Genomic DNA, 13,251 nt, shown 5'->3' with positions numbered 1-13,251 from the left:
AATGTAGAATGGGCCAAACCACCAGCTGTTTGTACAACTTTCTCCACAGCTATGGCGCCAGTTTCAAATATTATTGCTTCTATCGATTACAGAGAACACCAGCTTTGACTGACAGGGGCTTAGACTTTTTAATATTAAATATGTACTATAACAATCACCATCATTGTATCTTTTTTGAGACATTTGTGTGTAATTATGTTAAAATAGGTGTACGCATTGTTTCGTGTTCTGGCCAAAACACATTTTTATTAAAGATCACAGTGACCTTTGACCTTTACATTTTAAACAGTTCAACCAGAGTCCAAGTGTGTGTCACAGTTTGAAGATATTCCCTCCTGGCTACCCTGAGATATCGCTTTTATAAGAATCAGACATCCCGTTCGTAGCTTGCCGTCTAATGCCAACTGTCAAATTAAAACAACACAGCATATTCCAATTATAGGGGTCGTCGTGACAATAGCTCAGTCCCTGCCGTTCTGATAACCTCCTGTTGCAGTCATGGTAGGGTAATGACAGCCAAATCCTGCGGGGCTTCATTGTGAGTAAACTGCTGATGCTTTAATCTGCAGGTAAGCTGTTGTAACGCTCACATCCCTGCTCTTCATCCTCTGCCTCAAAACCATTAACGTTCAGCATGGGACTATTGCAAAACACCATGAAACCCCCCCTCTGCTTCCCCCCCAGAGCCGATTACAGCTGTGAGGTCAAGAGAAGCTAATGTGACTTTGTCTGGAACTGCCCCGCGTGGCCCCGAGGCCCCTGGATTACATGGACGAGGGGATTCAGAAATGGAAAAGTACACAGTGAAAGAATTAAATACAAAGTAGGCAGACGGGGATAAACATGTTTTTCTTTGTTTTCAGAAGCTAAAGAAAGAGCAAAATCTTATGAACACAGTTGAGCTGGAGTATTGATTTGTTTCTCTGCAGCTTTGAAAGATGAGGTGTTTTGTGCACAACAATGTGCTGGAGAGAAAGAACACCTATCATTTTCCTTTCAGGCTGGGGAGAACGGTTTTCCTCTCTGACCGCAAACACGCGAAGAAAGAAGCAAATAAAGGACATGGTCAATCAGACGTTTGATTTCTGATTATAATAAAAAAAAGAATACAGACAATGTACATGGCAATGATCTGTTCTTTTCTTTTATCAGCAGCACACCAACTGAATTTCTATTTCCTGTGAGTTTAATGGTGTTGGTCACAGCATGGGATTCGGCAAAGATATAAGTAGAGATTATATATAAGGCGAAATAACCATAATTGTAATGTTCTGGCTGTACTAACAATCTACTCACATGCCTTATATTTTCAGCCTTACACGTGCCTGCTATAATAAAACAGTTTTTCAATACAGAAAAACAAGTAGTGAGAAAGTCTGCAACTGAAGCACATGTGAGTCTCAGTTCTTTCAGCGTTAGCTAAGGTTGTTACAAGGCTACATACTTTTCTTACGGAAAAATTAGAAGTGGGAAACACTGGGTAACTCACAATATCATACGATATGCTATCACGATACAGCGATTCTGCGAGAATTGATATATTACAAGACAATCACATAATGGTACGTCACAATATCTGATTAACTGAAGTTGTTCACTGAAGATGGCTGAAGGTGACGTGCAGAATGAATGTATTTGGGTGTCAGTTTCACAGATTTTGACACAAATTGAGATAAACAATGATGCGGTGACTCAAAGGGGAGATCCGCTTAGAGCGCCAAATTTTGTTTGAATAAAAATATCAATATTTGGTGCCAGCGATACGATAATTGTATCACACCAGTCGGGTCAATGATATATTGAGATAGATATGTTGTCCCACCTCTATAGCAAATCAACAATATTTCAATATTCAACTGTTTGTTTGTTTTTTGTTGTTTTTCTTTTTACATCTACTGAGGATGTATGACGAAGTATTAGGGCCCCATTGAGGGGAAAAAGATTAAGAGAATAAAGTCATAATATTACGAGAATAAAGTCATAATTTTACGAGACAAAAAGTCATACCTTTTGGGGCATTTACTGTATGTCAACATCTAATTAAACACAGAGTATTGGCCAATAATCAACCAATGCTCAGAAAGACAGTCATTAGAGACTAGAACTTGTAAAAATGTCATGTTAGAACTACGCGTACTGACAGAGTACAGAAACATGAGGAGAAAATGTACTTAATTTTCTGCTAAAATCATTTTCAAACATCCATTTCCTGTAAAGTGGATGACTCTAGTTGATATTTCCCAGGAGTGTTTGGTACTACATTGGCCACGAGCCAATGTGAAGACGTCATGATGGCATTTAACTAGCAAGAAAAAAGTGCTCTTACAGCTTACAGTTCTGGTTTGCAAGTCACAAAGATATAAGTTATATTATAATAATATTATAAGTTTCCTAGAAAGTTCTCTTACTGAGAAAAAAGGAGGAAAGAAAAATCGGTGCATGATGAAAACAACTTTCAACCTGAAGTCACACAGACAGCATCTTGAGGATACCGAACCCCATCATAGCACATGCTGCAGTGTCCTGGTCTGACCAAATTTGGAGTGAATGCAATAATTAATACACATCTCTTTCAAACCTGTGGCTGCTTACCTGCTGAAAAGGTCAAATTACTTTACATAAGGGACAACAATAAAACACACTATGTTCCTAGCCTTTATACTTCAATCACATTAATCATTTGAACCATCATAAATGACCTCCTGGTTTCATCAACTGCCATCAAATTGGATAAAAGAAAACCTTCAGGCTGCAGGCAAAACACATAATAAATAAGCTACATGAGCTGCTGCTGTTAGTAAAAGGTCACATACAGGGATTCTAAGTGGTCACTACAACTGCTGCATTACAGCACTGCAAGTCCACTATTTATCTGTAGTTCACGCCCAAAGAAAGAGATGTGAAAGGTGTTGGCACAAGTGTGAAAATAAAATGCTGAGCTTTCACGAACAATCATCTTTAAAGAGGCTGTGTCTTTGACAGTTAGAGAGACAGAGAAAAATCTTTAAAGTGTGGAGACTGCAGAAAAAGAAAGTACCAGCTCAGTGAGTTTGAACCTGTCCAAATAATGCCAATGTCAAAACGATTGCTTCACAGTTTCAACACCTAGTCAACCGCCTCTCCAGGTGTCAATGTGCGTCTAACTCAGCGCTGTGCCCAAGATTCTCCCGTCTTTGTGAAAATATGTAGTCGCAAACTAAACAATGCAAAGAATATGTGAAGTTTTTGGAAAACAGTTGGTAGCCTTGGGCGCTCCATCACCTGCCTCCTTCTCTGTGTGTCTGTGTCTGTATGTGTGTGGGTTGACCTACATTATCTCAATGTGTGCTAATGTGCGTGTCTATTCAGGTTTGAGTTTGATGTTCCACTGCACACATGATCATTTAGAAATGAAGAGAGATATTTTATGGAAGTTTGTCCCAGCAGCAGCTTGTTCCCCTGTAGAGATAAAGTGACCTGGTAACACACCTGTTGTCCTGCATGGAGATGATCAGGGCTGCTACAGATCGAGAAGTGAAACAGGCTTGTCTGAACAATCTGAAACAGATCACCTCTAATACAGTGAGGCCATTCAAACCAATAATATTTTTTAACAAGAAACCCTAGCTAGGCGGCAGCTTTTCCGGTCTCTGCAAGTGTTGCGAGTAAACAGTAATCTACTATGGCTGAACACTCAAAGGAAAGATGACTACAGATACAACTTCAAAAAAAAGTGAAAATCCAAAGAAAAAGAAACAAATTCGACGCTCAGATGAAGCAAACAGTCTGAGAAGGAAAATCAAGAGTTACAACCAGAGCCAACCGTGGACGTCACACATGCAACACTGTCTGGATATCTGGGAAGTGTGCTCCTGCAATTACCGTTTATTGCCACAGGTGCCACCAAAGAGAACGAAACTGAGATGTTCGAGATTACAACTTTAAGTGTAAAATGTGTCTATGTGAATGAATGATTCAATGTTTTAATCATATTGAGTCCTGATGTCTATCAACATAAAAGAAAATGGTAAAGAAATGAAAGAAAATGCATATAATTATCAACATCTGTGCACTTTTTTCATTGTAATGTTAGCTTTTAGCATACAGAAATACTGTACAATCTAACATCTGAAGTCATGTATGAAATAGTCAATATGAACCAACACTTGGATAACAAACACATTTATATTTTTAAATTGCTTACAATTATATCCTTTTTTTTTTTGTCTTTTTGTTTGTCTTTTAATTTTGTAATTTTGTAACTGTGTTTTGTATTTGCTGCTGCCTATCTTGGCCAGGACTCCCTTGAAAAAGAGGCTCTTAATCTCAATGGGATTTCTCCTGGTTAAATAAAGGTTCAATAAGAAATTAAAACAAAATATGTAATGAATTTGTTAATGTCATGTTGGGTTGTGATGCGACAGAGCTGTGCCTCGATGTTGCACCTGTTTCTCTTAGAACAAACTTTGCTCTCAGCTACCTTCACATCCAACACTGATGACCTTTGTGGAACATAATAAATAAATCCATACGACAGAAAAACACTAATGTATGATGAGTGGAGTTATGTAGACACAGCTTTTCTTCCCAAAATCAATTTCAAATAAATGTTTAATTCTGAAAGCTTCTTCACTTAGAGCAGCTGTATCAAAAGGGACATGAAATCTTCACCATCTGTTGCACAATTAAACTAAATAGTTCAAAAACAACCATGCACCTTGTTCACCTTCAGGTCTTTACTAAAGAAGGATAGATCACGAGTTTAACAACCACCGGAGACATCTTCAGGTTCTGTAGAGAGCATGCATTGGACGAGAGTGTTGGATGCTTTGACATTACCTTACAGAACATATAGTTTTCTGAAAAGGTCAGCACAACAGGGCCCGTGCAGGTTCATAGACTCGGAGACTGGGTGAGAGAGTGAAAAGGCAGAGAAGAAGAGCGAGGGCATCTGCTTTGACCTAGACAGGGAATAAACAAACAAACAGCCTGCCAGGCTATCAGCACACACGGCGAACAAACAGCGAGGCTGACAAATCTCCCTCATATCTATGGAAGCGAGCCAGGTATCACACAGGTTAGAAAGGTGAGGTGTCGGAACAACATAAGGCTGGTGCTGATGTGACTTTGGAGCAAATCCTTTCAATCTTATCCGTATGATAACCTTCTTTTCTCTCATTAATTCTCTGATTACACACATGCTTCGAATCGAGAAAAAAAAAGAATGATGTCTCGGCTTCACCGCCCACACTGAATGACTTCCTCATCCTGAAGGTTGGAGACATATCAGACCAAAGAGGTGATTCAACTGAGTGAGCATTGATTACTGTTTTAAGGAGAGCCTTACCTCATTCACCTCTTACAACTGTAACATCAGGTATCATTCATCATTTATGCCTCCTCGTGCTAATGACATCCAGTGAAACCCATACTTGCCCACTGTCAATAATATATGGGAGCAGAGGGCTGGTGTCCAATTATGTCCAGCGCAGAGTCTTTAATGTGGAGCTGGGTGTGTGCAGCTTCTGCTGAGCACTGCACCAAGCACATTTCACTAATTAGTTCCTTCTTCTCAGGTCGAAATTAAGCTAATTACTGAAATCAGTTCATGTTGTGTGGCTGCAGTGGAAACTTTCTTTCCCTTTGTTAGCACAACCCTACCAGAGCCGAGTCTTCTGTCAGCAAGAGATGAGCAGCCTCCCTCGGCATTTAGCAGCTAATAAGTGACAAGTGTGAGCTCTGTGATTGCTCGTTTCTATTAAGCAATGTGTGGAGAAAGCCGGCGCAATAAGTTGCCGTTTATTATTGTACTTCCTCGCCAATAGGCAATGATTGGGCCGATGAATAAAAGGTCAGAGCAGCAGTAAAATTCTCTGATACCGCATCGCCCCATCACGTGAGGAAATCTGCTCAGAAGCTCAGAGGAGACAAAGATTGCGCACAGGTTAGCGTGCATACAGAAAGACCTCACCTCGCAAAACCCACCAGGGGGCTACCTCAATCTCCTTGAAAGGTCACCTGCCAATAATGTGCGGTTAAGTCTCAGAGCCACGTGAGCTCTCCATTATTATTTTTCGGTTCCACTCCACCACTGTTTATTGTAATTTCATTAGCTCAATCTCTGTTATTCTAATTACACAGACATCTTTTGCAGCAAATAAAAGTTAATGAGCTTTTATGAAAATGGCTTGACGTGACCTTTTTACTTATTCATTTATATCCCCCCCCCCACCTCCTCCTGTCCCTGTCAAATTGCACTGCGGAAGGTCCCCCGATATCGTGGGATTGTGAGGAATGGACACACCCCTTTTAAACACACACACACTGCCAAAAAAACACTTTCTACAATCAACATCAATGACTCTTTTTCTCCCGCCGCGTTTTCCATAGATCATTTAGCCTTGTCATCCATAAATCTGCAAAATGCCCTTTTCAAGCTGCTCATAAACACCCTCATAGATCTCCAAAAATGCCACCGCACTCTGAGGAGAGAGCTGTTTGTGGTAGTGAGCCCACAGCGGCTCAGCTCCCCGCAGCCGGGAAGTGATGAATGTCAGAATGAATGTGTAAATTACAGTCTGCCGGGCAAGGCCGATGGGTTCTGGGTTGAGGTGTCCAAATTAACAAGCAAGATTTTGATCAAGCGGGATAGATGTGGACAAAATATATTTTTATACGGCCTAAAATCTCTTTATAGTTCGGCTTGGAGGAACCTTACTCTACCCTGTTGTTCCTTGGGCTGAACAGTTGTTAATCTATTGGAGAGGTCCAAGTTTTTATTGGTCAGTCGGTCAGAGAAAAAAACGCTCCCTTCCTTCAGGAGCAGTAGTGCTCTCCGAGTGTTATAAGCCAAGCCGTCCCCTTTAAGGAAAGTGGCCTTGTGGGTAATGTATGCATATGACGTAGTCTGGAGGGTTTGTCATGGAAAGTGAGTCTCTTTGTGTTAGTACAAAGGAAGTGTGAGGTTCTACGTCAGACACTGTGAAGCACATGCTTTCCATTGGTCGTGTAGTTACAGCAGTCAGTCACAAGGTGTTGAGATATAATGATAATAATAATTATTATTATTTTAGTCTAGAAAATTTCAACAAAAGGCAAGAACACAATCATAAAGTATAAGGTCAATAAGAATAAACGCAAATAAAAACAACGAAAGCGATAAGACAGTTAGACCGAAGAAAGGAACTTAAAACAATAAAGATTACGAAAAGATGAAAGAATAAAAGCAACAAAGGATGATAAAAAGATTATCAGAAGACAACATGAACGATATGAATCAGGTTCAAGTAATGCGGTTGTTGAAAGGACCAAGTATTGTGTTTGTTACGATGACTGAATATAGCACTCGTTATCATTCTTAGGTAGTTGGGTAAGCTAGTAAGCAGCTATGATCCGATGACGATGAAGTCTGAAAATATATAAATAAAATATATATTTACATTATTAACTTTAAAACAAAACTCGATGAAGGGCTTGAACAACAACTATTTAGTTGACAAGGAATATCTTCAGTTTGGGGTAACTGTATTGTTCTACATAGTTGTCTAAAAAGTTTCGTTCTCTTTGGCGGCACCTATGGTGATAAACAGTAATTGCGGGAGCACACTTCTCAGCTATCCAGACAGTGCTGCATGTGTGATGTCCACGGTTGGCTCCAGTTGTAACTCTTGATTTTCCTCACTGACGGTCACTTTCCTTTTCAGACTGTTTGCCTTCATCTGAGCGTCGAATTTGTTTCTTTTTCTTTGGATTTTCACTTGTTAGGGTTTTTTTTAAAGATATATTTTTTTGGCTTTTGCCTTTATTAGATAGGACAGATGAAGTGAGACAGGAAATGTGGGGAGTAGAGAGTGGGGGTTGACATGCACCAAACGAATCGGCAGGCCGGGAGTCAAGCCTGCGATCAGTGCGTCGAGGACTGAAGCCTCTGCATAAGGGGCGCCTGCTCTACCAACTGAGCTAAACCAGCGCTGCATTTTCACTTATTTTTGAAGTTGTATCTGTAGTCACCAATCTATTCTTTGTTTGTTCAGCCATAGTAGATTACTGTTTACTCACAACACTTGCAGAGAGCGGAAAAGCAGCCACTTAGCTCCGCCTACCCTCTCTGGCAGACCAACCACTGCTGGCTGATGGAAAACGCATCACTAACCGGGCGCCACTTGAGATTTTTTCTGTCATACCAGACACCCAGTCTGTAATACTGTAAATGCAAAGGCTTTCATCAGTGGGCCATCGGCTCAATCACCATTGTGTTGCCTCATTCGGCGATAAATAGTGACTTAACAGACATTTATTTAAATGTTTGAGATTATTACTTTAAAACATAATTTTTTTCAGCACTTGAATTCAAATAAATTCCTGAAGCCTGAAACATATTCATATTTAGATTATTAACTGAAAAAAAACTTGCAACAACTACTCAACGAGGAAAACCTTTAGTTTGGGGTAACCTTAGTTGTAACTGTATTGTTCTACATTCATGTATAAAACATTATATGACTCACATAATATATTCTGGGTCTGACGATGTGGGAAGATTACTTTTTTTATTACTGGCGGGTAATGAAGGGAGTACAAACAGTATCTGAGTCATTCGTGTAATGTTTAATATTGAGTAATATCAAGTGAATACTGAAGATAAACGTCATCAATTCTTTACCAATAAAGCACTGAGCCCTAACTCAACAGAGAGAAATATTGCCAAAAAGAAAACATCCGCTATCTAATCCCCTTTGCCTCCCTGAATTAGTCATACACTGAATTACTGCTATCAAAATCATTATGTGGCCCAGTGGATGGCTCTGAGGTTTATTAGCCTGCTCTTTGCTAGCAAGGGCTCCATTATCTTATTGCCTCTAATGTCAAAAAATAAGGGGGTAAGGTGGGCGACGGCTGCTGCTGCTTTGGGCAACTGCATTCAACTCAAGAGAGCTGGAAATCCAATATTGCCGGGAAGATAGATGTGGAGGAGAAAAGATAGATCTTAACTTGAAAGCTATTACAATTTCTATTGTTTTTCAATGGTGATGTAAATTACCTCCAGCAGCTTCCAGCGCAGTTTTGCATTCCATAATTCATGTTTGTTGCACGGGGAATCAAGTAATAACAACTTTATGCGTACAGCACTGCTCTCAAACTATATTTACAACTTCATAATCGAGACAAACTGCACACACACAACCAGGCAAGTAAAAACCAGTGATACCGTCATAAAGGTGAAAGTTGAGTAAAAGATGATGGTAATAACGTTACTCTGAGTGTTGCTTTGTGCCTCGGGTAAACATGGGGGACTTTTCTGTGGTCTTCATTTTAGTATGAAGCACATTCAACAAAGCAGGATATGAGATTCAGTCTAGACTGTGGTTTGCCCTTGCTTCAATTTGATTTGCTCGGCTTTCAAAGGCTGAGTAACTCAGAGCTATTACATGTCATCACCTGTCGTTTTTATGCCCGTGAATCATCTTTGCACTTTGTTCAGAATAAATTCTAACTCTTAATGAAACGCATAACCTTTCGCCTGTGAGGGGAATTAGTCTGGCAATGTCAGTCATGTAAGTGCAGTAATTTGAGGACATGTTGAAATACATCAGAAAATACTTCTGACCCGCTTTGATGAACCCTGTACTGATTAAATAAATGATTCACACAAGTTCACCCAAAAAAAATCTTATTGTGAACACAGCCGGAGACGTGTTCGCGGGGTGATTCACGCCCACGTCCAAGAAAACCAAAGAAAGAAAGATCACAGAGGCAGACGGCACAAACTTCAAACCGCAGCTTTCTCTGTTAAGGTCAACAACTGCGGCATTGCACCAGAAAATCATCAGAAAATACAGCAAACAATCACAACTTCAAAGGCCCTGTTTTGTGAAAATGTCTCTTTAAAACAACCTGCAGATTCGTGGTGCACAAAGTTTACCTGTCTGCTGGACAGTGGCTTTGTTAGAAATGTCTCTCTGGGTTTCTAAATGGAGTGCATTGTGTTTCCTGACACAGAGTGTGGGTGAAATGTGCTCCATCCACAGCACAGCAGAAAAGGCTGAATGTGTCTGATGGAATGACTTTTGGCCTGTGGCGCTACTGTACCAAAAAGAAGACTGCAGCTCTGGCTAGTGATTCAGGACATCCATTTCTGCTTAGATTTATGCATTATTGTCCCGAACCAACCCCTGACCTCGTCTCCAGCCCCTCGCTGTCCCTCATCTGACTGAAACATTCATCATTCCCTTATGTGGAAGGGGAAACGGGAGCATAGGCTATTCTCCACCCCTGAATGAGAATGTAGTCATTGAAGTATAGGCAGGAAATACTGAGGGGAGAAGTTTGGGGAGGGGGGTATATAGCGAGCCTTTTTTTCTGTCTTGTTCACCAGAGTGAGAAGAGACAGCGTGCAGATTTGTACATGAGAAAGAGGGTCAGTGAGTCACTAAATAGGAGGGCTTCATGGTATGCACAGCAGGAGGAGGCACTGTTGTAATACATGTAGGATGAGAAAGTGTGATGACAGCTGGGATGTCAAAGACACAATGAGAACATTTCTGCCGAAACCAGGCCGAAGATTTCAGAGACAGCAGCATGCAGTGGGGGGCCAAGTGAGCTCATCAATCCAAATGAGCACAGAGTTTCACAACATAAACTAGGGATGGGCATTATAAATATTCTATTTTTAAAAAATCAGATATTCAGTTAACCTCGCTACAACAAAAAAACAGTGTAGCACACAACACGCGAGTCGCTGTTTGCTACTCACACAGGGACGCACAGTAGCGCTCTTCCTCATAAGGAAAAATGAGAGACGGCGAGCTTTTGTTTCACTCATCTCCTCACATCATGATAATGCTTTCGCCGATCCGGTGATGCCGGAAGACGAGGACGAGCTCACCGCTGCCTCCACACATGCCTGCCTCACCTCAGGGAGATTTCCTGCTCGAGCCCTGCGTGGGCCAAAAACAGCCAGAGAGCGACAACAAGCTTTCCATCTCGCGCACTCATTCTGATGCGCACTCTCTCTAATACATGCAGAAACGGACACACACTCACAGAACTAAGAGGTACAGGCTAGCTTAGATACATATTGCACCAAAAAAATCTAAAGGAGAAACATGAACACAATATTTTGTAAGTAATTTCCACTATGTACATGTTTAAAGACCAGCTCCAGGAATGTTTTACCCCATGTTTATCTTGTGAACATCCTCCCAAGGCATTTCCTCCTACCTCATTAAAACTTCCTGAATCTGCATAGTCCCCGCCCACTATGCTAATTTCAACCCGCCCCCTCCGTCGTGAAGACAAATCACATCTCTGCCATTGTTTAGTGGCAACTTGTTGAAACTTAGCTCACTTGAAATGTAGTAATAAGTAGGAGTAACGTTGACGTTAATAGTCAGTAGTGAGTTTGCAAAAATTACGATGACGGTTACAGCTGGCTGGCGCATCACCCAAATGGTTGCCATAGGTTACACATAACAATATGCATAGCGTCACCCCGTCCATTAACGGGATTGGCTCCTGAGGTTTGGGACGTCTCAAACCACCACATGGAGATGTTTACAAGGTTAAACACTGGATTTTCACTGGAGGGGGTCTTTAAGTTTTTGTCATATGCTCAATTCTTGCAATAGAAATACATTGCCTACACTGGTATTCATGCTTATTATGATGCCATAGAGTATCTGAATTAACATGGTGCCAAGTGCAACAACTAATAAGCCAATTGTTTTGAGGGATCAAACCCAGCTTGCCTGCTTATTCGTGGACCTGTCTGTCCGCTTGGAAAAATAGACTTATTTTCTGTGAAGAATTGTCTCTGATGTGACAACTTGAACTCGGGGCAGGACTTACAGGATACCTAGAACTGGCACTCATGCTCACCCCTGACTCTCAGAGATGAGAGAGTCGAGCGGCTCTGTGAGCTACTGATGTGTCACAGACAAATCACTGCGAGGGAAAGTTAACTGGACTTGAGGCTCGCTGCCAAAAACCTTAGAACAAAAGAAGGGCTTCGGAGGAAACAGAACAGAAGGGAGTTGACTGGTCTCTCCTCTGTTCGCCTCCTCCGCCTCATAGCCACTTTCACACTCCAAAAAGCTTGATCACTCATGTATGCAGGTCAGACAGAGTCAAGCGTATAGTAGATGTTTTAGCAGCTAAGGCCCCGAAGCATGGGGTGTTAGAATTTACTATTTTTACCAGCTGGTAAGCGTTTTGGACTTTCTCACTTATCCTGCCTTTTTCCGTCCGTCTGCTGCCAGTGTTTAGTGCGATCACGGAGTTTGGGGCTGCTTCACAAATGGAATTCTTGGAGAGTAATGAGGTTATGATTACCTTTGGCAATGGCACCTGGACTTTTAAGATGCAGGTGAAACAGCAGCTGGGCTCTCAGCTGGGCACCGCGTGCTGGCTAATATCAACGTGTGAAAGCAGGAGAACAATGGAGCTTCCTGGGCACGGCGATCAAATATTAAAAAGCAGCCTGATTTCTGGTTTCTCAATAATTCATGTCACCGTAATTGTTTCTCAACATTAATTATCCATGGAGAGGACCACTACACTGATTTTACATGTTTGGCCCATTTTTTTTACAAGTCCCAATCTGCTGTTGTTTTGGCCTGGATACAAGACTAGCCTCATAACAAGTGGGAAAATCATTGTGTTTGAGCCAATACTATCTGTTACATTACAAGGATAGTTTTCCAAATTACCATAATTTCTCAAATAGTGGGCGGGGCCTTTATTTATCTTAGCTACCAGGCTTTTATATGAAGCAGGCGTATGTCAGATACATGTGGTCGTATTTTAATATGAGGCCTCATTGTTCTGTTTGCGCTTGTACCGGATTCTTTTCAGATCACTGTTAAAGCTCTAAGCTAGATCTAAAATTCAACTTTAGATAAATTCCCCTGACACGAAAGCCGCTCAGCGTTCAGATTTCCCGACTTCCTTGAATGCATCATATCGATCCGAAAAGAGTATTTTAAAAGTAGTTTTCTTCTCCTCTTGAGGACAGACCTGACAAAGCTCCATTTTGACTTTTTACTCATCTGAATCACAATGTTGTAATTTCGGCAAAGGCGAGACCCGTTAATAAAGTCAATCACAAGAAAAATTGAGCCAGCTTCTGTTATTTGAGAATTTACGGTATAACAAATTCTTAGATCGACTTCCCACCTTCCTGTTTTTCGCTGTTTTTGTGCCGTCATTTTAGCATATACCTGCATGCCCTGCACAAACACACAAAGCCACACCTGTACTAGATTTTGTCAAGCG

The 13,251-nt window shown here is 41.1% G+C and overlaps 1 protein-coding gene across 10 annotated transcripts in view; it reads right to left on the bottom strand.

Moving 5' to 3' along the window:
* The window catches only part of nrxn2b (neurexin 2b), a 699,408-nt gene that overhangs the window by 665,088 nt on the left and 21,069 nt on the right, over positions 1-13,251 (bottom strand). The window contains exon 2 of one of the 10 annotated variants that reach the window (XM_069671760.1): positions 4,548-4,557. The exons of the other annotated variants lie outside the window; for them this stretch is intronic. Coding sequence (XP_069527861.1) covers positions 4,548-4,557 — 10 coding nt within the window. The remainder of the gene's footprint in view (positions 1-4,547; positions 4,558-13,251) is intronic. 10 annotated transcript variants of the gene reach the window in all.

The sequence above is a fragment of the Semicossyphus pulcher genome, unplaced genomic scaffold (genome assembly GCF_022749685.1).
Source record: "Semicossyphus pulcher isolate SPU_LCO1_2020_fin unplaced genomic scaffold, fSemPul1.0.p SCAF_21, whole genome shotgun sequence".
Taxonomy (NCBI): domain Eukaryota; kingdom Metazoa; phylum Chordata; class Actinopteri; order Labriformes; family Labridae; genus Semicossyphus; species Semicossyphus pulcher.
Note: the sequence above shows the minus strand (reverse complement) of the source record. Positions and strands in the feature narration are given on the sequence as shown.